Genomic DNA, 25,328 nt, shown 5'->3' with positions numbered 1-25,328 from the left:
AAGTTCTACACTTTGGGTGAAAGTCCAAACATCCAACACTTGAAAGGCAACAACCTTAATTTAAAGACGGCTTAAGGCCGATGATTTAAGGCTCAAGGTAAAATTAAATAAAAAAAACACAAGGCAGAAGGCCTTACCTTCAGTTAGGCTGAAGACCCCAAACAATCTAACACTTGACAAGTAAGGAACTTTAATTTTAAAATGGCTGAAGGTCTATGACTTAAAACACAACTAAAATAATTTTTAGTAGGCAGAAGGCCCAAGGCTTTATCTTTAAACAATATTTTAAACGGGCTGAAAGCCCTATCAATCGAACACTTGAAAAGCAAGTGGGTGAAGGCCCATGACTTAAAACACCACTAAGAACAATTCAACTTTAATACAAAACCATCAGCTATGAACCATACAAATATACACAACAGAAAATAAGAAAAGGCAGGCAGCTGACGGCACTCAGAAGTTCCGGGGCTCGGCCAGCACATGAAATACTAACGTTCACTTAGGTGAGACAGGCAGTAGGCCCAACCATTCTCGATACGACGACAACTCAACCAACAGACAGTCAACAGACTCACCGACAAGGTAACTTGCGCTCCACTCGACCAGCACACAACTGGAAGTTCACTGCAAACGTAAAAGGTATATTAAGCTGTCGTACTACACACCATGCTGGACAGCGAAAACACAGTGAGAAAAGGACATTGCCTAAATTCATGTCAACAGTCGGGGCAGGTAACTGGAACGTCAACGGCCACAAGGCATAAACTTCCGCTGGTGCACTTCACTTGCAAATAACCAAATGCAGTTAGACTCCACTGGACGGTGGCTAAATCTTCGCCAACTCGAACACACACGTTGTTGCTCGTGGGACACAGCCAACAACGAGAACCAAACGGCACAATGTGAACAGTCTTGACTTGCTGGTAAATTAAATCCAAACTCAACTTTCGTGTCCAGGGTCGGTGAGCCATGGACCTCGTAGCAATGGGAACAGCCCCATACACTCCGACACTGCGTAGAGACCGCCAGCGAGCCCCGACAAACTACGCCCCGCACACAGCACAGCCGGAAGCTATAAGCACCAGAGCAAAGATAGTACAAGGTGTGAATATCGATACACATCGCTGCTGCCTCTCACGGATAGAGCAAACAACAGCATAATCGCAATAACCGCGGGAAACCAAACATAAAATAGGAACCAAGGTTTAAACCAACGCATAACATGAGCCCAGCACAGCTCACGTTGCTCAGATTCAACCGGAACTGCTTTGTGCAACTGTTGATCACGACATCTCACAATGAACAAACTGTGTAAGTGGCAGCTTATAATAAAATCAAAACTACGCCTTTCTGACTTGTTTAACTTTTTATGTCTACATCCTGGTCCTAAACCACTACAAACAGAAACATTTAGACACGTCTTTCTTGCATTCGCAGCGTCAGATTTGCACTTGGTGCCAACAATTGGAACTAATTTATTTCCAGCGAAAATCGGTTCTGCTTTAACGCATTAGAATATCTACAAGTTTCGCTGCCATTAGGAGAACTACAGCCCATCCTGGACCTCTGTGAATAACTGCACAATACTTATAACCATCTGGTATAACAAGTTATCTCTTATGAAAGTATCTGTGGTCTGGAATGAAAACCTGGTAACTGCATCTGTCTGCGAAAATTCGTAATTCCAATAACCAGTAACTCTATAATCAAAGAAGATTTGTAAGTGGATGGATTTCTCTTACCTGTCAATAACTAGGCTTCTGCTTTACAGTTGCACATGAAACAACTATCGACTGTTCTTGCTTCACCTGCAAAGTTTAATAAAACGGGCTTACTAGGATTTCATTGCGTGCCATCGAAATGCTGTTTCAAAACAAAAGCACATTCAGCATCTCTCGAAAACATGTCGGTGTTGGTACAATTTGTTGTAATAAAATGACGAAAAATGTCATATTTCTCATCAAAGAATTTTCGTATTGGATTGTTTTCGTATTATACACACTGGCGCACATAAAACCGGCCCGAACCGGAATGCGAAAGCGCGTGAGTAGCATTACTAGCTTGTTAGTTTCTTTGCCACCTTCCAGCAGCAGTAGCGTGTGAGTAGTTCATACTGAAAATAGTCGCTGTAAAGCGTGTACTTCATTGTCATGCCTTACTCCATCGAAGAACGTGTGTTCATTGTTGAAGACTATGTGCGATCTGATTCCATTAAAGTTGTTCATGACCCTTTTCAGGAATAGTTTCGTGTAAGTAATATTCCTGCAAAATAAACGATTCAGGATCTAGTGATACAGTAACGTTCGACAGGCAGTGTTGTTAATTCAAAGATAAATAAGGCACCGACTGTACCTACACCTGAAGTTGTGGCAAACGTGACGGCACACACTGAAACACGTCCCCACAAATCAACACGACGATTATGACAGTAATGTGGAATATGTTGCAGGTTATGTCAACGCATCCTTCTTGGCTTAAAAATGAAACCTTGCCGTGTGAGTGTTGTTCAGCAAATAAAAGAATTGGACAAGGGTAAGCGTACACATTACTGTAAATGGTTGCTGGAAAATGTCGCTGGAGGTCATCTTGATCTGTTCCTCCTTTTTTTCGACGGATGAAGCTTGGTCTCATCTGTAGGGTTACGTTAACACAAGACACTGGGCTACAGTGAATCCCCACGGCATACTGCAAAAACCGTTACACGATTTAAAGATTGGTGTACGGTGTGCTGTATCTGGTAACAGAATTATATGTTGTGCATATTTCCAACAAGATGGTGCAACTTCCCATACGTCGGATTTGTCCTTAACTCGTATACATACTCCCGCAACAATCCCAGAACCCTTGACACATTAAAAAAATACATGTGAAGAAATTTCGAACATTCGTCAAAGAGTACCGAAAAGTGTTATCCTAAACACTTTGTTGTCCGCACGTCTCGTACAAATTTATTCTCTTGGTGCCGGCAGCCCTAATTCGGATTACTTGTCTTGTCACCGGCCGCTTGTTACCTTTCCGTTGATGACAAGCATTAAACACACTGACATTTGCGCGCTTTAATTACTCCGAGAATCCTCTATTTTGCCGTATTGTTCCATAAACTCGAATTTTCATTTGATGTAATTTCTCTGCAAGTTCTACACTGTTATAACAATTATCCATTTAGAAGTGATACCACTTCCGATAAGAAGGTGTCATTAGTTCTATCACCGTTTCTGCTAAATGTTGTCCAGCGCCGGAATATATCTTGAATGAGGAAGTGCACCCCGCACTCAAATCACACAGCACCCGATGAGTATGCCACATTTCGTAATTTTCAACGGATTGTATACTTTAAAATTTAACTGTCCAAGCCACAGTAGCATTCCTACATGAAATGAGATGTTTTGACTTAGATTAAATGTTTCTTTAAACTTTTTGGAAAAATAAACGATTATGAATTACACTTTGAAAAGCCAGTCGCCATTATCCAGTTTATTGTTATTATAGGGAAAATGTAAAAATGATAATATATGTCTGAATCTGTTGCGGGACATCGGTTTGCGAAATATCGTTGTGTCTATCAACAGATTCGTTGACCAGTAATCATCGATCCTTCTTTTTTTTACAATTTACGTAACGTTAGCAAGCCCAAACCATTTTATAAGTTTGGGTCCCGTAACGTCAACAAATTTGGCGTTTTTTATTGAGTTTGCTTCTATTGCAATTTGACTGTACTACTTGTTGGTTTCATTGCTAATATATTCAAATAGGTCGTTACCAATATATAATTCTACGATGTCCACGACGCTCTATGTATCTTTTGGAAATATGGGTGGCCCCGGAGATCCTTCAAATTTATTATTGGTCCTCAGTAAATCATAGCCTGTCTGCTCTGACAGATTCATCCGAATCAGTTGGCAACCGTAGCGTTCGCCGAACTCTTCTTGGACGTATTTCACTGTCTTCCGACGATTGGGCTTCACTTTCATTTTTTTGATATCCAATGTCTTTTTCTCAATCGATCAAGTCGTCCGGAACGTCAGACAAGACGTCCGCGCATTCATCGTAAATAATCGCATCGTCTCTTTCGTCTGCCATGATGAAAGTGCACAAGTACTTACAAAAGCAAAGAACTTGTTGACGTGTGTAACTTATTGTTACCTAAACAAAACACCAACAGAATGCAAAAGATACTAAAGTGCTGTCACCGGTCACTGCGCGATGCTATGCCCACGGCACAACTTTGGTGTCGCCGGACGGCAACGTGTTAACATGCTTAGACATGCTCAACTTTGTTTGGATGTTGGTGGAGAACCATTTTTAACATAGACTTAAAATTCCTTTCTAAAATATGCTTGTTAAACTGATAAAAGTAAATCTGTTGCTTAAACTGTTAATTACATAGTTAATAATGAAACTGTACAATAAAACTATAAGAAAGCGATGATGTGCGTTGATTTTCTTCATTCACGTTCCTTTCAGCGCACGGGCCGGTTTTAGTAGCTGTAGCTTTAGTGTCTGTAGCTTACATGTTATGAAAGTATGCGGTTTTAAGGCATCAGTCCGCAGCTCGTGGTCGTGCGGTAGCGTTCTCGCTTCCCACGCCCGGGTTCCTGGGTTCGATTCCCGGTGGGATCAGCGATTTTCTCTGCCTCGTGATGATTGGGTGTTGTGTGATGTCCTTAGGTTAGTTAGGTTTAAGTAGTTCTAAGTTCTAGGGGACTGATGACCATAGATGTTAAGTCCCATAGTGCTCAGAGCCACTTGAACCACTAAGGCACCAGTGCATTGAAAACTTATCAGAAACACGTTGTTTTTCGTTCGATTTGATACAATTAAAGGTCAGGTAATGATATATTGACGGTTACAACCTTCACGTGATCCAAGCCAAACGGCATGGTCGAAAGTAGCATGAGTTCACTGTGGTGTAGCAGACAGAAGCACGGAGCAGCGAAGTGTAAAACAGTTGGTTCATGTACTGCTACTTCCAAATATTCTTTTTAGTCATTTTATCGTTTCTAAAAGATTGACGTGGCTATTCCTTGAACGTTCGATTCACGACACGTGTGACTGACGTGACGATCAGAACAAAACATTTTTTTACCGCAGGGTACATTAACCTCGGAGTTAGATTAAATTGTTAGCAAATCAACCAGCACTGAATCCAATAACGTTTATATTCAACCTGTTCATTAAGGTATCCCAACAACATAATTTTTAGGTAAAGTGAAGCATTAGTTTCAGGAGTCGGTCTGTAATCAGAAACGGAGAGATATTGCATCTCTTTCTGGATAAGGGGATTAGTTGTGCAATTCCTTTTATTAGTGTAACTAATCAGTGTTAAAATGTAGTGCCTGAAATGTAAAAATGGGAAAAGGTGCCTCCTATCATAAATCAAGTATATCGTGCTGTCCAGAATGCGCAGACAATACCAAAGCACGAAAGTCGATAGCAGTTCCTACACGCTTCGGCCCAGCATGTGACCTCAAAATGACGTCATGGTTGCTTCAGATCTTGTCAACCGTGGGCCACTGTGGCCGAGCGGTTCTAGGCGCTTCAGTCCGGAACTGGACTGCTGCTACTGTCGCAGGTTCGAATCCTGCCTCGGGCATGGATGTGTGTGATGTCCTGAGGTTAGTTAGATTTAAGTAGTTCGAAGTTCTAGGGAACTGATGACCTCAGATGTTACGTCCCATAGTGCTCAGAGCCATTTGAACCTCGATAGTGCACGTCACAACAGGAGATGTCTGTGTGCAGGGCGGGAGGAGGGGGGGGGGGGGGGGGGGGGAGGAGAGAGAGATAGAGAGAGAGAGAGAGAATGACATTGATCGGGAACAATAGAGGGGAAGAGGCTTTAACTTACATTGACATGTAACTACAGCTCCAGGCTTACGAAGCAAGCCGACTTAAGCGGGAAATACGAACTTTAGTGATTTTAGCCCGGTGGCTAACACGATGTCAACTCCATCTTTATAGCCGACAGCTGTACTGTATTATGACTGAAGGAATATGTAAACAAACGCAAAACAAGTTCTGTTATTATACATAAACTGATGTGCATAACTCAAGGACGGAAGTAATTTTCGCAAGGTGTGAGAGTGCCAATGTAGCCGACCACTATGTCCGAGCGGTTCTAGGCGCTAAAGTCTGCAACCGCGCGACCGCTACGGTCTCAGGTTCGAATCCTGCCTTGGGCATGGATGTGTGTCATGTCCGTAGGTTAGTTAGGTGTAAGTAGTTTAAGTTCTAAGGGAACTGATGACCTCAGATGTTAAGTCCCATAGTGCTCAGAGCCATTTGGACCATTTTATTTGAGTGTGCCAAGTAACACAATTCACACTTGGACCAAACACAGAGTACAAACGTTAACTGGAAGAAATACGCAATGAGAAGAACAGAAATGACATTTTTATTCTAAAGACGATAATGAAATTGAACTGACTGTGATTCACGATCGTGCCCTGGACATTACAAAAAGCGGAATTTAGTTCTTAACAAGGTGCGTGATCACCACGGACGACAGTGTATGTTCTGCAACGTGCTCCCATGCTGGGCACATGGTTTGTCAGGAGTTCTTGTGCTACAGTTTTCCGTTCCTCCACCAGCGCGTTTTCATGTGGACGTTCTGCTATATGCCTACCCAACGCAACCCACACGTGCTCAGACTGCTACGATTTGCGGTGACGGGCAAGCCAGTCCACTTGCCGAATATTCTCTCGTTGCAGCACCATCGCACTGTACTTGGCAATAAATTTAGAGTGCCAAAAAGTGGTTCAAATGGCTTTGAGCACTATGGGACTTAACTCTGAGGTCATCAGTCCCCTAGAACTTAGAACTACTTAAACCTGACTAATCTAAGGACATCACACACATCCATGCCCGAGGCAGGATTCGAACCTGCGACCGCAGCGGTTCTGCGGTTCCAGACTGTAGCGCCTAGAACCGCTCGGCCACTCCGGCCAGCTTTAGAGTGCCAAGATTGACAAGTAAAATGTTTGAAGTCGACAGTGTATAAGGCTATGCAGAAGTCTAAGATACTTTTGTTGTACGAAAATGTTTTCCAGTCACAAGCTGCATTAAGTACCACTGCAAAATAATTTGTTTTGAGTGTTGTTTATTGTGGGACATTGGTAAGGTGTGTGACTTTTTTGTACAAAGGTTCTGCCATTGTAGTTACGTACATATTGTTAATTTACGAGGTTAAAATATATGATGTTCCTATTATATAATGCACAAATAAATTTTGTGTGTGAGGAAGCAGTTATTATTTGATTAGTGAAAGGTGATGTGTGGTTTCACAGCAGCTCAATTTATTCTAAAAATGGTGAAAATTAATGCCATACTGGCAGTACATTCAGATAACAAGGTACTAGTACTGGTAAGTTCAGCGCTCTTAAATCACTTGTCCAGTGGATTTGAAAAAGGAAGTTCCAACGTTTCTAGTGGCAGTATTATTTCAGATTGAGTTTGATTTTTAATAAAGGAAATCAACTATATCTCGTGTTTTTTACTGCATTGGCACGAAGGATAGCTCCAAAATTCGGTAAAGATAGGATATTTCGTTGTATTTAACTGATGTGGTCTGCAAAAGTGAAAATATACACTCCTGGAAATTGAAATAAGAACACCGTGAATTCATTGTCCCAGGAAGGGGAAACTTTATTGACACATTCCTGGGGTCAGATACATCACATGATCACACTGACAGAACCACAGGCACATAAACACAGGCAACAGAGCATGCACAATGTCGGCACTAGTACAGTGTATATCCACCTTTCGCAACAATGCAGGCTGCTATTCTTCCATGGAGACGATCGTAGAGATGCTGGATGTTGTCCTGTGGAACGGCTTGCCATGCCATTTCCACCTGGCGCCTCAGTTGGACCAGCGTTCGTGCTGGACGTGCAGACCGCGTGAGACGACGCTTCATCCAGTCACAAACATGCTCAATGGGGGACAGATCCGGAGATCTTGCTGGCCAGGGTAGTTGACTTACACCTTCTTGAGCACGTTGGGTGGCACGGGATACATGCGGACGTGCATTGTCCTGTTGGAACAGCAAGTTCCCTTGCCGGTCTAGGAATGGTAGAACGATGGGTTCGATGACGGTTTGGATGTACCGTGCACTATTCAGTGTCCTCTCGACGATCACCAGAGGTGTACGGCCAGTGTAGGAGATCGCTCCCCACACCATGATGCCGGGTGTTGGCCCTGTGTGCGCTCACCTGCACGGCGCCAAACACGCATACGACCATCATTGGCACCAAGGCAGAAGCGACTCTCATCGCTGAAGACGACACGTCTCCATTCGTCCCTCCATTCACGCCTGTCGCGACACCACTGGAGGCGGGCTGCACGATGTTGGGGCGTGAGCGGATGACGGTCTAACGGTGTGCGGGACCGTAGCCCAGCATCATGGAGACGGTTGCGAATGGTCCTCGCCGATACCCCAGGAGCAACAGTGTCCCTAATTTGCTGGGAAGTGGCGGTGCGGTCCCCTACGGCACTGCGTAGGATCCTACGGTCTTGGCGTGCATCCGTGCGTCGCTGCGGTCCGGTCCCATGTCGACGGGCACGTGCACCTTCCGCCGACCACTGGCGACAACATCGATGTACTGTGGAGACCTCACGCCCCACGTTTTGAGCAATTCGGCGGTACGTCCACCCGGCCTCCTGCATGCCCACTATACGCCCTCGCTCAAAGTCCGTCAACTGCACATACGGTTCACGTCCACGCTGTCGCGGCACGCTACCAGTGTTAAAGACTGCGATGGAGCTCCGTATGCCACGGCAAACTGGCTGACACTGACGGCGGTGCACAAATGCTGCGCAGCTAGCGCCATTCGACGGCCAACACCGCGGTTCCTGGTGTGTCCGCTGTGCCGTGCGTGTGATCATTGCTTGTACAGCCCTCTCGCAGTGTCCGGTGAAAGTATGGTTGGTCTGACACACCGGTGTCAATGTGTTCTTTTTTCCATTTCCAGGAGTGTAGATAGAATCCAACATACCACACACAATCTTTGAAATTGTACTTTTGAGAAAGTGGTGTGGGCGTAAGTATTGGAAATATGTAATCAACAGATGGCGATTACCGCAGCGTCACTTCTAGTTTTACTTGAGGCAGAATTGCTTCTTTAATATGAGTGCCAGAGTTAGAGCTCAAATCACAGCTTTACAAATACTCTATATTAGCTTTTTGTTATCCGAAAGTGTTTCATGTATGGGTTTTCGTTTACGAGTGTTACGTCCATTAACTTTTTTGCTGCCTTTGTGCATAAATTCCGCTTCTAAATCCAACATTTGTGCTTCCTCTTCTTCAGGGTGTATACGACCCGGGACAACCGGGAGATCCTGGAAAAACCCGGGAATTTTTTTCATCTGGGAGAAAACCGAGAAAAACCCGGGAATTTTTCATTGTTTTAGTTTTTAGTTAAATTTTTGTGATTTTGGTTGGAAGAACCAATACTCTAACAAAGGATATTACTGTATCCCGCTTCTGCAGCATAATGCTGCAGCAGCAAAACATGAACAACAGAAAAGAAGCGAAAAAGGAAATACGCCATATACAACAACAAAACACAGTGCTCATACAAGCGTCTGCCAACAGCAAAGTGTGTCAAAGGCTTTAGGAACGCTACGCAATGCTTCCTAACAAAAAATTGCCTCCCATGAGCGTCACGTTGCGGCCGAGCCCTTGTGCATGCGCAGTTAACCCATTACGTCCCAAATTAATTTTTTTAAATTGAATTTTTATTCCTTAATTATAATGTACATAGTGTATGAACCACAATAAGTACAAAAATAGCCAAAGAATATTTATACATGCTGATATAATGCCCGTCCTCAAAATAGGACGCTGGGATCTAACAATATCGTTTTTTTTTGTTTTCTTTTTTTTTTTTTCATCAGTCTACTGACTGGTTTGATGCGGCCCGCCACGAATTCCTCCCCTGTGCTAACCTCTTCATCTCAGAGTAGCACTTGCAACCTACGTCCTCAATTATTTGCTTGACGTATTCCAATCTGTGTCTTCCTCTACAGTTTTTGCCCTCTACAGCTCCCTCTAGTACCATGGAAGTCATTCCTTCATGTCTTAGCAGATGTCCTATCATCCTGTCCCTTCCCCTTATCAGTGTTTTCCACATATTCCTTTCCTCTCCGATTCTGCGTAGAACCTCCTCATTCATCTACATCTACATCTACATCTACATGACTACTCTGCAATTCACATTTAAGTGCTTGGCAGAGGGTTCATCGAACCACAATCATACTATCTCTCTACCATTCCACTCCCGAACAGCGAGCGGGAAAAACGAACACCGAAACCTTTCTGTTCGAGCTCTGATTTCTCTTATTTTATTTTGATGATCATTCCTACCTATGTAGGTTGGCCTCAACAAAATATTTTCGCATTCGGAAGAGAAAGTTGGTGACTGAAATTTCGTAAAAAGGTCTCGCCGCGACGAAAAACGTCTATGCTGTAATGACTTCCATCCCAACTCGTGTATCATATCTGCCACACTCTCTCCCCTATAACGCGATAATACAAAACGAGCTGCCCTCTTTTGCACCCTTTCGATGTGCTCCGTCAATCCTACCTGGTAAGGATCCCACACCGCGCAGCAATATTCCAACAGAGGACGAACGAGTGTAGTGTAAGCTGTCTCTTTAGTGGACTTGTTGCATCTTCTAAGTGTCCTGCCAATGAAACGCAACCTTTGGCTCGCCTTCCCGACAATATTATCTATGTGGTCCTTCCAACTGAAGTTGTTCGTAATTTTAACACCTAGGTACTTAGTTGAACTGACAGCCTTGAGAATTGTACTATTTATCGAGTAATCGAATTCCAACGGATTTCTTTTGGAACTCATGTGGATCATCTCACACTTTTCGTTATTTAGCGTCAACTGCCACCTGACACACCATAGAGCAATCTTTTCTAAATCGCTTTGCAGCTGATACTGGTCTTCGGATGACCTTACTAGACGGTAAATTACAGCATCATCTGCGAACAATCTAAGAGAACTGCTCAGATTGTCACCCAGGTCATTTATATAGATCAGGAACAGTAGAGGTCCCTGGACGCTTCCCTGGGGAACACCTGATATCACTTCAGTTTTACTCGATGATTTGCCGTCTATTACTACGAACTGCGACCTTCCTGACAGGAAATCACGAATCCAGTCGCACAACTGAGACGATACCCCATAGGTCCGCAGCTTGATTAGAAGTCGCTTGTGAGGAACGGTGTCAAAAGCTTTCCGGAAATCTAGAAATACGGAATCAACTTGAGATCCCCTGTCGATAGCGGCCATTACTTCGTGCGAATAAAGAGCTAGCTGCGTTGCACAAGAGCGATGTTTTCTGAAGCCATGCTGATTACGTGTCAATAGATCGTTCCCTTCGAGGTGATTCATAATGTTTGAATACAGTATATGCTCCAAAACCCTACTGCAAACCGACGTCAATGATATAGGTCTGTAGTTAAATGGATTACTCCTACTACCCTTCTAAAACACTGGTGCGACCTGCGCAATTTTCCAATCTGTAGGTACAGATCTATCGGTGAGCGAGCGGTTGTATATGAGTGCTAAGTAGGGAGCTATAGTATCAGCGTAATCTGAAAGGAACCTAATCGGTATACAATCTGGACCTGAAGACTTGCCCGTATCAAGCGATTTGAGTTGCTTCGCAACCCCTAAGGTATCTACTTCTAAGAAACTCATGCTAGCAGATGTTCGTGTTTCAAATTCTGGAATATTCCATTCGTCTTCCCTGGTGAAGGAATTTCGGAAAACTGCGTTCAATAACTCCGCTTTAGCGGCACAGTCGTCGATAACAGTACCATCGGCACTGCGCAGCGAAGGTATTGACTGCGTCTTGCCGCTTGTGTACTTTACATACGACCAGAATTTCTTCGGATTTTCTACCAAATTAAGAGACAATGTTTCGTTTGGAACCTATTAAACGCATCTCGCATCGAAGTACGTGCCAAATTTCGCGCGTCTGTAAATTTTAGCCCATCGTCAGGATTTCGCGTTCTTCTGAACTTCGCATGCTTTTTCCGTTGCCTCTGCAACAACGTTCGGACCTTTTTTGTGTACCACGGGGGATCCGTTCCATCTCTTACCAATTTATGAGGTATGAATATCTCAATCGCTGTTGCTACTATATCTTTGAATTTGAGCCACATCTCGTCTACATTCGCATAGTCAGTTCGGAAGGAATGGAAATTGTCTTTTAGGAAGGCTTCCAGTGGCACTTTATCCGCTTTTTTAAATAAAATTATTTTGCGTTTGTTTCTGATGGATTTGGAAGAAATGGTATTGAGACCTTGTGATCACTAATCCCTGTATCAGTCATGATGCTCTCTATCAGCTCTGGATTGTTTGTGGCCAAGAGGTCAAGTGTGTTTTCGCAACCATTTACAATTCGCGTGGGTTCGTGGACTAACTGCTCGAAATAATTTTTGGAGAATGCATTTAGGACAATCTCGGAAGACGTTTTCTGCCTACCACCGGTTTTGAACAAGTATTTTTGCCAACATACCGAGGGTAGGTTGAAGTCCCCACCAACTATAACCGCATGAGTGGGGTATTTATCTGTTACGAGACTCAAACTTTCTCTGAACTGTTCCGCAACTGTATCATCGGAGTCTGGGGGTCGGTAGAAGGAGCCAATTATTAACTTAATTCGTCTGTTAAGTATAACCTCCACTCACACCAATTCGCACGGAGTATCTACTTCGACTTCACTACAAGATAAACCACTACTGACAGACACAAACACTCCACCACCAATTCTGCCTAATCTATCTTTCCTGAACACCGTCTGAGACTTCGTAAAAATTTCTGCAGAACTTATTTCAGGCTTTAGCCTTACCTTATCAGTCCACCTAATTTTCAACATTCGTCTATAGCACCACATCTCAAATGCTTCGCTTCTCTTCTGTTCCGGTATTCCCACAGTCCATGTTTCGCTACCATACAATGCTGTACTCCAGACGTACATCCTCAGAAATTTCTTCCTCAAATTAACGCCGGTATCGTATAGCATTCTAAACTGTATTCAAGTTTTAACTATTTATTTCTTGTGAATTAATAATTTATTGTATATTTATAAATAAATATGTTCTCCCAATAGTAGGTCATCTCTTGCAGTATCTTCTGGATCCTTTCCACACTACAAATCAAATTTGAAACAGTAGCCACTTGCTCTACAAAGAGACCAAAACTTATAGCCAAATCTAATAGGCTTGCCTCAGATTAACTGTTTCAGCCCACTTCGTCCATACTATCTGTCTAACATTTTGTCAATTGACAAATTTTCCTCAACTATGCCAAATTGTTGAAAAGATTTATCATTTTCAAGACACGTCTAGTTTTGAATCCGGAATTGTGTTTGTTTTCATTGGCTAAGTCATTATCTTGAAAATGAAGCAATTTTTTCAACTTCTGATATTTATTCCTTGACATAGCTGTCTTCATAATTGGTATGCCAACATCTTCATCGTCAGACCAGTATAGCTTCTCAGCAGGGAGCTTATGGTAGCCAGCAAAAAGAAGAAATCCGACAAAGACCCTTCACTTCTTCAACTGTGAGGATAAAATCCTGCATATTCTTTAAATTTACTGCATATCTCACAGTTTCTTTCACTATGAACTCGTATATGTTTTCGTTCATCAGTTCTTCAAACATCTTCTTCGGAGTCAAGGAAGAAAGTTGTTCCTTCAACTCCTCTCTCTTTGTGCTGATGTCATACTCACTAGTTCGAGACAGCTTTGTATAAACTGGAGGTGTCTTTTTCTAAATACTTTTCTCATCAGTAAGACATATCTTCTTCGATTTACTTCTGGAAACTTGGGATGTACTTGGCAGTGAAGTTTTACATACAGTTTCTTCGTTATTCTCTGATGCAACATAATGTAATTCAGTAGCCCCTGGCACATCTGAGACTTCCACGATTCCAGTAACATCGTCTGGACCTTCTTCTTCGTTGGTCATACAGTCTACTTCAGGAGGACATACGGTGATATAAATATGGTCCTGATCATCTGACACCGCGTTATAGAATGCGTCACTGTTTATCATTTCCTCTTATTTCTTCGTTAGTGAGGTAACTATCTCGTCTGAAGGCCATTATAATCTATATAAAATGAAATGAAAGAAAGTAATAAAATAAAGTAAAATGAAAGAATAATACATGAGCACAAATTACAGAAAAGGGATGTGTAAATACCTCTGTCCATCTGGAACTGTATTGTTTACTAATGGGTAACATATTCATAAATATAGTTACATAACACGCTGTAAATTTCCAAAATCTGGTAAAATTACCACGTTCTAAAAAGAAAATACATCAGCAGTAGCAGAGTTTCATATTCGAACGTGCAGCAATACAAATAACTGAAATGATAACACCAAGTCCCAGTGTCCTATTTCGAGTACACCAGATTTTATAACAATGGAAAATAATGAATATAGCTCCAATTGAGCTAAAAATTGCAAGTAGTTTAAAAGAAACATTGTTGACTATAAATAATCGCAAAAAGATCTTTGCCACATATTTCAAATATTACTAAATTGTCGATAAAGTAAATACCTGTAATAACGAAAAGTGTGCCTTAGTATTCAATAATCAATTAATGGTAGGATTTATTGCTTTTAATTTGTTTTGAGAATACATTTTTTATAAAAAGCATCAACAAATGACGTAGAACAGTAATAGTTGCAAATTAATAATTTATTGTATATTTATAAATAAATATGTGCTCTGTCCTCAAAATAGGACACTGCTACTTGATGGGTAAAGTCGCGTATGACTACTACCTTCTGCCGCTTCTGGCTACAGATATGTGGCTGGGCGCCATTATCTTAGTATTGCCGCCGTTCGGAAATATCGTAGATCCAGGGCTGATGCACAGAGCAGTCTCATTTGCAGTGCGGAGGTGGGTAGTCTCCACGTGATCCGTGTTTACGTTGAGTGATTTTGCTGTTTCCTCTTCATTTATGGCCCTCACATTAAATGATAACAAAATGGATTTTTGTGGCTTAGGAGCTATCAAATGAATTAAAATACGTTCGCATAATTACGGAAGGCTTAAATATGTTATTAGTTTGAGGTTTTATTTCCACCTTTCTGACAGTCAAGCATTAATCGCCTTGCAGAACAATGAAGTTATTTTTGTCGGTTTGCTAAAGAGATTTGGCTTTTATTAATCTTTTGCTCTGAGACATTTAATTTATTTGAAAGGAACTGTTTAATTTCAGACTGTTGGCTAATTTCAACTGTTCGCTACATTTCAAGTGCACGTGTTCCATCTTCTAGCTCTAGATGCCATAATAAAGAACCAAAAATGAGATAACAGAGTACTGGTACTCAAGAAAATGTACATCCTATTCTGGATATACGAATGTCCACTTTAAGCCGAAATATGCATTTTAGTATGGTTCACGAAATTCCGATGCTCTTGAAGTATCCTCTGATGACTTGTTTCTTTTATTCCATAATGCAAAATCTTTTAATGTTCTACACGTACAAACATGCAGGCTTCCTGCGTCATCGTAACTGCGTAAGTGTGGTGACGCCTGTTACCTGGTGCTCTCTGGCAACTGCTGAAACGAAACTATTTCTAACATGTCGCGGGAAAATATTGCGCATGGTGGTTTGAAAAGCGTTATTTTCAAAGTAAATTTCCTTTTACGCAAGATGAACTATGTGCGAGAATGTACGATGAATTTATTAAATCACAGAGCGTTTGACTCTCATTTAAAAATCGACTCTTTGAGGACGAGCATATAGAAAAATTTCGAGCCCAGAAGATCAGACATTTACGTCGTTATTAACAATTTTATTGGCACATTTGTTTGATGTATCTTAAAGTGTAACACGCAAAAAGGTCAACATTGTATGTGTAAGCTTAGCTTCTTTTGCAGCGTATTAATGCTAGAGACCAATATTATATGTGAAAGCTTTGTTTTTCTTGTAGCAACACTATGTATATTAATTTAAACCATTATCGTTTCTTATTTGTGTGTTCGCGCTTCTTAAGAGTGATCTTGCTATTGGCTGACATCACGTGTCCTATGCTGTCATCGGCTGGCGAGATCACCTGACATGAGCTATGACTGGCTTACAAAAACGCGTCGCAAGCTCGATTTCTATGCTTCGTAAAGTAACATGCGTTGTTTAGTGGAATTCGAATTTATACCTTCGTAACACGAAAATAAGCAGCGTAGGTGCTGCTGCACATTAAAGATCTTTCGACGACAGGTTTCCCCCCTCCCCCCCCCCCCCCCCCGAGTTTAGTTTTCTAAAGTGCTCGGAAATTCTACGTCGGTGTATAAAACCATAAACATTCAAAGGATTGATAAGTTTTACAGTGCCGAGGAAAAGTATACCGTCACTTAACACGGAAAAACAGTATTTTCACCCAGGAGAAAGTGTATTTTCAACTGGGAAATCCGGGAATTTTTTTTCCTTGTCCATGTATACACCCTGTTCTAATTGGATTCTTAGCTCAGGTCTAACACCATAACCCGAAAGACAACACCAACATCCATATGAACAATTGCAGCTGACGCCGTACTGAAAACAATGCGAAGACAATTTTGACAGGAGCGTGTGGAAAGTACAGCATCAAGCGCCACTGCCCCATGACCCATCATATCACTTGCTGTGTCATTTTTGTTGCATGTGGAAACCCAGCTTGATGCGTTTTATGTGTGTGGCATGTCACAACCCCACTTCAGGCGATGCGCTCCTTGTGTGTGGCGGTTGGCAGCACTGGCTTCGCTGATGCGCTGTTTGTGTGGCAGCCCTGCTGCAGCTGTCGTAGCCCAACTTAAGCCAATGTGTTGCTTGTATGTGGGGCTGGTAGCCCTGCTTCCACTGACGCGCTGTTTGTGTGGCAGCCCTGCTGCAGCTGACGTGGCCGGCCAGCGGCGTGACGCCCGCGTGCCTGCCCCCGCCGCGAGCCGCCTCCGCCCCCGCCGCAGCCAGCTGCGTGGCCACGGGCTGGGGGCGGTCCAGCCGATCCGCCGCCGCCTCCACACCCGTCCCCGGCCGGCTGCTGGAGGCTCGCCTGCCTCTCCTGGAGACGCGCCGCTGCCGCCGCCTCTACCAGCGCGTCTCTGACGTGTCTCTGGGGCCGGGACATCTATGCGCTGGCCGGCTGGACGGTTCTCAGGCCGCCTGTGTGGTGAGTCGGCCACTGGAGTCTGTCCAGGCAGCAGACAACGAGCTCACTTTTTTCCCAAAATGTTTGTTTAGTATGTGGCTTTTCACATAACAGAAAACCATCTGCTCCTCCCCACTATATCTGCCCACTCGCTCCTACCTACTTTCCTTACCCATCTGCTCCTTCCCCCTTTATTTTCTCCAGCCCCCTCTCACCAGCCCTTTCTACCTCCTCCTCACGCCCTCTATCTCCTTCTCATCCCCTCTATTTCCTCCTTGTCCTCTCTATCTCCTCACCCCCTGTATTTTCTTCTCAACCCCTCTATCTCCTCCACACCCATTCTATCTCCTCCTCCCCTCTCTCTATCCATGTCCTCCCCCCCCCCTCTCTCTCTCTCGCTATCTTCCCCTTGCCCTCTCTTTCTCCTCCACAATTTCCTCCTCTTTGCTTTCTCTGTGGCCGCCTGGTGTGGCTGTGCAGTTCTAGGCACTCCAGTCTGGAACCGCGTGACCGCTACGGTCGCAGGTTCGAATCCTGCCTCGGGTATGGATGTGTGTGATGTCAAAAAATGGCTCTGAGCACTATGGGACTCAACTGCTGTGGTCATCAGTCCCCTAGAACTTAGAACTACTTAAATCTAACTAACCTAAGGACATCACACACATCCATGCCCGAGGCAGGATTCGAACCTGCGACCGTAGCAGTCGCACGGTTCCGGACTGCGCGCCTAGAACCGCGAGACCACCGCGGCCGGCCTGTGTGATGTCCTTAGGTTAGTTAGGTTTAAGTAGTTCTAAGTTCTAGGGGACTGATGACCTCAGAAGTTAAGTCCCATAGTACTCAGAGCCATTTGAACCTTTCTCTGTCTGTATCCTCCTCCTCAATCTTGCTTTTCCCTTTCCTGTCCATTTCTCTCTCACCTTTCCTCTGTCCATCGCCGTGTCCTCCCTCTCTCTCCACATTATCATACCATCATTATCATCATTGCTGTTTCTTACCCCAAGAGTATTTCTTTCCCAACTGCAAGTAATATATGTACTGTGGGGTGCATACTGTAAGACCTTTGGTACACACGCCATCAGTTTATTTTACTTGTCGCTCTAACGAACTAGGCGAGTGTCAGCAATATGTCTCGTGGTCTTATCATGGCGTGTTTATCTTCTGCCGTTAGGTCAGATGATAGAAATGCCACTTGCATGCTTAGAGTAGCAGATCGACGGTGACCAACTTTAAACAGAACTTGATTAATTTTCACACACATTTATTAAAATAATAACAATCATAGACACTATGTAATTTGATTCTGAATGCTGTTTACGTTGACAGTCTTCCTTTGGCCTTGGTACGTTAATCTTATTCTCACATATCTCTAATACTTGACAAAAGTGTCAATACATTTAGCTTCATGGCTATGTACAGGAATATGGTAATCTTATTAGGTGCAGACTGAAACTTGACTATAGACTGGTAAAGACTAATGTAGACTGGTGCACACTAATGCAGACTGACTAATCGGAGGTCTGTACACTCATTATAATACCTCGCACATTCATGTATCACAGCGCGAGTGTGATCCGCAAGGAGAAAAGGTTCTACGTTAGCAGCAGTCTCATTGGCTGCGTTACATATTAATACGCGGTTCGGCGGAAGCAGAATTTGGTCCATCTCTAAGACAGCGCCATCTCGTAGTGCGGAGACGGACGAGCGCTGCGCCTGCGCTGTTGTGCTTAGCGGGGTACGCTCTAGTGGGAAAGTTGTGTATGTGCTGACTACACGGTACTATGTACAAAACATGTACCAAGTTTGGTTGTTATTGGTTTAATGGCTCTGAGCGCTATGGGACTTAACTTCTGAGGTTATCAGTCCCCTAGAACTTAAAACTACTTAAACCTAACTAAGGACATCACACACACCCATGCCTGAGGCAGGATTCAAACCTGCTACCTTAGCGGTCGCGTGGCTCCAGACTGTAGTGCCTAGAACCGCTCGGCCACACCAGCTGGCTGTAATTGGTTTAGCAGGAACTGTTTACTCTCACATTTGCCCACATACGCATATCAAATATTTCACCTGTATCCAGTGCTTTTTTCCAGTTTGAGGGTATTCCGATGTTGGATATAATGCAGAAAAAATTGCTTATAACTGAAGGATGGGATACCACCAGCCTGCTTTTAGCCATAACATCATCAAAATTTCGAAATAAAAAAAAAAGAACGGTATCGGACTCTTCAGTTGAAATGCTGCTAAAATGAAGCAGGCAATACCGAGAAACACCCATACAAGAGAATGTGGTATCGAACACATCAGTTTACATCACCTCAAATGAAGCATGTGATTCCCATCAACCCCTAGTTTTCTGCTCATCTCTCAGTAACTTAACTTACAATTGCAACGAAAGACAGGAGACACTCTAAAACTTCCCACAACCGACAAGAGCGGAACAGCAAACGCAAACGAATCAAGAATAACAAAACAAAAGATGGTAATGAATCGCGAAGGATGATGGTAGCGGGGTCGTAGAGACATCTATCGGTAGCTCGGTGTTTGAGCTACATGCTTATCGAACTGGCTGCCAGCGATTCCCTTGTCGAGAACGGTTGCCGCAGCTTCGAAATGCTTGAATGAGTCAATGACATCGCTTTTCCCACCAAAAACTGCACTGGTACCGTTCGTATTGCAATTACCAACACTGAAAAATGAAATAAAAAATTTACGTGCGTGAAATAAATCTTTGCCACTTTTCCAAGTTCTCAACATCGTAAAAAAAATTACTTTGTGGACGAAAAAGTTTAGGGGTACACATCCCGCAGCGTCCCCCCCATAACAACACTGCCTGTACTCCAGAAAATTTCACCCAGCAGATTCGCTTTCACACAGCTCAATGTTTATGAAGTTTTATCTCATGAAATATGTGCTACACAGTGATATAAGTTTGCAGGTACGGTCATCGGCGTATGTCGATATTATCTGTAAAATGTGTTGCGAACAGAGTTTGTAGCAATGAAGTAATAAAGTTAAACAAAATTCATGATGCAGCAGTTTTTCATGCATGTTAGTGTATATGACTTCATATATCCTGGACTATGTGTCGTACAATGACATAATTTTGCAGGTACATATAGTGGTATATGTGAATACTGTCTGCAAAGTGTGTCACGAGTAGGGCTGTTGATAAAATATTGATATTTTTCCAAATGATATCGATATAGCGGCGATATTTTTCGCCGATATATCGACATCGAAATGGCAATATCGAGTGCCAATAATTTTATTTTATATTATATTTTTTCACAATTTTCGATAAATATTTGCAGTTGTTATTTTGAAATTGTAGTAGAACATAATTTTACCTTCACTGTGTGAAGGGGTCCTACTACTTTTTGTGCTTTCATCACCTCCAGTCTTTCTCTTTGACTGTGTGAAACAAGTATAGTTGGCACAGAGAAGAAGTCCAATTACACTGGGGGTGGCGGTGTGAATGGAATAATAAGGTATCAGATGTGAAAAAATAGCAAATCTGTTGCGTTAAAAATCAGTTGCTGAAACTGTTGAACAAAAATCTAAATGACAAGACTGGTATTTGCCGTGGGCGGTGACGCTTGGAGGGGGGCGGGGGGGGGGGGGGGGGGAATGCTGACGTAATCGGCGCTCGGCGCTGCCAAAACGAGCTGCAACGTTTACCTTTACCACGCAGTTTTGACAGTACAACTGCTAGGTTGCTGGCGTTTGCAGAAATGAAAGAACATGGAAGTCGACATGAGGTGTTCCAGACAAATCCGATATGTGATGAAACGGAACGATGGACCGACTGGACACCTTTTATTGTTCCACTCACCTGTAGTTACCATTGTTAGCAAAGTGGTTATCACCAAGCGTGAACGTGCATCGTTTTCCTGTCAGTTCTTGCTCTGAGGGTGATGAGCTGACTGCTAGCTTGTTGGTGTGCATAATATCTAATAATAAATCAACACTTAAGTATACAGCTCTAAAATTGGCAGTATATTTACAATGTGCAGCCGATATTTCTTTTTGGCTGGTACGTCGATGTAACGATAACTTTTTTCGGCATATTGAGGGCAGATAATGATATTTTTCAAATATCGATATATTAGACTCCCGAGATTTTTAAAAATATCAACTGCCCTAGTTACGAGTATAACTGAAAGTAAAGAAGTAATAAGTTAAAACGTCATAAATGATGCGGCAGTTTTTATGCATGAACGGCAGAAATGTAATAAGCGATACTTCTTCGCTTTCATCATTTTCTGGGGATTGTCGGAGAGAAAACGTTTCGTAAAGGTTTCAAATTATGTGTAAAGTTTGTTTATGTCACTAAGTGCTCTCTTTCTCAGACTCTGCGTGAATAAAGTCTGGAAATTTGCGTGCCGTAGCCTACACCTATTTTTCATCCCCATCCTCACCCCTTGATAGGTGGGTGGTTCTTACCACCAAAGCGACTATTTCCACAAATAATGAAATCAGTTACCTAATAGAGACACTTATTACCTGATTAGAAATCCATTCACATTCAGAATCATCGATAGTCTTGCCAGCGAGGTTTTAGCAAAAGTCCCGCAAGAATGTCGTAGGGGAAATCTGTGAATAGCAGAAAATAAAACGTTTCCCGCATCTATCCTGTTTCGCCAGGGTGTGAATTGGCCGATCGCCGTGACGGTCGGAATCCGCTACGTCTTGGAACAGGGGAAGGTGCGAAAATATCCCGGATTTGACTCTGCACACCAATGATGACTAACAGTAGTTAGGTAGTTTTTTAAGTAGGAAGTATTTTTTTGAATATTCATCAACAGTACCTGCAGCGATTTCCAGTTAAGGGCTTGCCGCTGTGGCCGAGCGGTTCTAGGCTCTTCAGTCGGGAACAGCGCTGCTGGTACGGTCGCAGGTTCGAATCCTGCCTCGGACATGGATGTGTGTGATGTCCTTAGGTTAGTTAGGTTTACGTAGTTCTAAGGCTAGGGGACTGATGGCCTCAGATGTTAAGTCCCATAGTTCTCAGAGCCATTTGAACCATTTTTGAACCAGATAAGCCCAGCCCAGTGTCAGGGACACGCCAACTGGTGGGCACGGCCAAGAAATTGTAGGTTTATAGATTTACTGGCACGTTTGTAACGTTGCAGGAATTAGCTTGCTAGTATAGTTAGGATAGCATTTAAGAGATAGTAGTACTTACCCATAGCGTCAATAACACCCACATATCCTGTAGAAGTAGGAAAGTAGAAAATTTAGAATAGAATAAATGGTGCTTACAAAACCATTATATTATAGATAATTAAGACCCAGTAATGTGTAAGGTGGTTCGGCTGAAATCGATGCAGTGGCTTAAATGTTAACCAAAATGTGTTAACACTATCCACTCTTTACCGCGGAGTCCTTCAGACTGACCGGATTTAAAGATATTTTGTTGCACAAAGGTGCTTAATTACACTTCTGGCAGTCATTCTGATTGCAGCCGGGCATCATATGAATATATTCACTTTCAATTCTCTCGACGGGTAATAAGTTTTTAGAATATTTCCATGGAAGCGTTGACATTAAAAAAATAGTCAAATATGAAATTTACACAAAGTTCATTGATTACAGCGTCATACACAATTTTTATGATTTTTTTCCTTGCATGACAGCCTAGCTTTTGCATTTGGTTAAAGTCTCTCAGCAATTAACTGTAGTATACTGGAATATCTGCCTTCACTTTTCTTCCTTTTCCAGAGTATTGAAAACTTGGCTGTAGCATACTCTTATACATTCAGTGTGGTTTTGGTGGTGGCACTTGCACTGTCAAGTCCGATTCATCCAGAAACGCCACATCTGTAGCGTCTATGATACTACTGGTGGAAGCTCCTGCACATCACTTTGATGTGTTGAGACTTCGCTTGCATGAAAAAGGACAAAACGGTGGCTGAGATAAAACTATTCATCTAGGTTTGCCAACCGTCCAGTTTTAAACCGGGCAACCCCGTTTTAAAATAAAAACTGTAATTTTCGGTCGAACGGCCCGAGCGGACGTTTAAAGTCCGGTTTTCGTGTCCCCTGACATTAGGCTAAATTCATATTTACTAATTTCATTTTAAAGAACTTTTTTAAAGATGCCGAATAATGAAAATGGAGTCAGTTAAACTTTTCAGTTTGATTATTCATTGGTTTCAGTACTTTGTATTAGATTGTGTCACAAGTTGGGAGCATTATGGATTTGTCGCAACGAATTCCAATGTATTTTAATAGACGTTTGTGCGTTTATTTATTGGACAAGCCGTTTCAAAGACGCTTTGTATTTTATTTCACTATGGTGTCCATTGTCGTCAATTAATGTGAAAGCCGCTCCAGAAAGAACGAACTATGAAAGACAGGCCGATAACAGCTTGTATTTTCTTACGACAACATCATGTCACTTCCATGTGAACAATAAAGTAGAGTTACAGTATCAGTTTATTTGTTCTACTGCCCAGTTATATTTACGAAATTTCAGTCACCAACTTTCTCTTCCGAATGCGAAAATATTTAGTTGAGCCCAACCTACGTAGGTAGGAATGATCATCAAAATAAAATACAGAAAGGTTTAGGTGTTCATTTTTCCCGTGCGCTGTTCGGGAGGGGAATGGTAGAGAGATAGTATGATTGTGGTTCGATGAACCCTCTGCCAAGCACTTAAATGTGAATTGCAGAGTAGTCATGTAGATGTAGATGTACAGCAGGCTAAACAACAGCGACGTGAGTGTCATTTCAATAACAAATGGCTACAAGAAAGAGACGTTTCGGGATGGCTTTCGAAAGAAGATGAATATACAGGATATTCCAAAACACGCCGTGTAAGTTTTATAGTGCAATACGACTCAGTGACAGCGGTAAAGCATCATGCCAATACCAAGACCCATATTGATAACGTGTGGGATATGTTAAGAAATTCCACTTTTCAAAGATACACTCCTGGAAATGGAAAAAAGAACACATTGACACCGGTGTGTCAGACCCACCATTCTTGCTCCGGACACTGCGAGAGGGCTGTACAAGCAATGATCACACGCACGGCACAGCGGACACACCAGGAACCGCGGTGTTGGCCGTCGAATGGCGCTAGCTGCGCAGCATTTGTGCACCGCCGCCGTCAGTGTCAGCCAATTTGTCGTGGCATACGGAGCTCCATCGCAGTCTTTAACAATGGTAGCATGCCGCGACAGCGTGGGCGTGAACCGTATGTGCAGTTGGCGGACTTTGAGCGAGGGCGTATAGTGGGCATGCGGGAGGCCGGGTGGACGTACCGCCGAATTGCTCAACACGTGGGGCATGAGGTCTCCACAGTACATCGATGTTGTCGCCAGTGGTCGGCGGAAGGTGCACGTGCCCGTCGACCTGGGACCGGACCGCAGCGACGCACGGATGCACGCCAAGACCGCAGGATCCTACGCAGTGCCGTAGGGGACCGCACCGCCACTTCCCACCAATTTAGGGACACTGTTGCTCCTGGGGTATCGGCGAGGACCATTCGCAACCGTCTCCATGAAGCTGGGCTACGGTCCCGCACACCATTAGGCCGTCTTCCGCTCACGCCCCAACATCTTGCAGCCTGCCTCCAGTGGTGTCGCGACAGGCGTGAATGGAGGGACGAATGGAGACGTGTCGTCTTGAGCGATGAGAGTCGCTTCTGCCTTGGTGCCAATGATGGTCGTATGCGTGTTTGGCGCCGTGCAGGTGAGCGCCACAATCAGGACTGCATACGACCGAGGCAAACAGGACCAACACCCGGTATCATGGTGTGGGGAGCGATCTCCTACACTGGCCGTACACCTCTGGTGATCGTCGAGGGGACACTGAATAGTGCACGGTACATCCAAACCGTCATCGAACCCATCGTTCTACCATTCCTAGACCGGCAAGGGAACTTGCTGTTCCAATAGGACAATGCACGTCCGCATGTATCCCGTGCCACCCAACGTGCTCTAGAAGGTGTAAGTCAACTACCCTGGCCAGCAAGATCTCCGGATCTGTCCCCCATTGAGCATGTTTGGGCCTGGATGAATCGTCGTCTCACGCGGTCTGCACGTCCAGCACGAACGCTGGTCCAACTGAGGCGCCAGGTGGAAATGGCATGGCAAGACGTTCCACAGGACTACATCCAGCATCTCTACGATCGTCTCGATGGGAGAATAGCAG

The 25,328-nt window shown here is 43.4% G+C and overlaps 1 protein-coding gene across 1 annotated transcript in view; it reads left to right on the top strand.

Annotated features, from left to right (window-relative positions):
• LOC126293675 (serine protease 33-like) overlaps positions 1-25,328 on the top strand; it is a 185,437-nt gene that overhangs the window by 140,297 nt on the left and 19,812 nt on the right. Inside the window, exon 5 of the mRNA XM_049986968.1 lies at positions 16,900-17,186. Coding sequence (XP_049842925.1) covers positions 16,900-17,186 — 287 coding nt within the window. The remainder of the gene's footprint in view (positions 1-16,899; positions 17,187-25,328) is intronic.

The sequence above is a fragment of the Schistocerca gregaria genome, chromosome 10, assembly GCF_023897955.1.
Source record: "Schistocerca gregaria isolate iqSchGreg1 chromosome 10, iqSchGreg1.2, whole genome shotgun sequence".
Taxonomy (NCBI): domain Eukaryota; kingdom Metazoa; phylum Arthropoda; class Insecta; order Orthoptera; family Acrididae; genus Schistocerca; species Schistocerca gregaria.
This window is presented reverse-complemented; position numbering and strand designations above follow the sequence as displayed.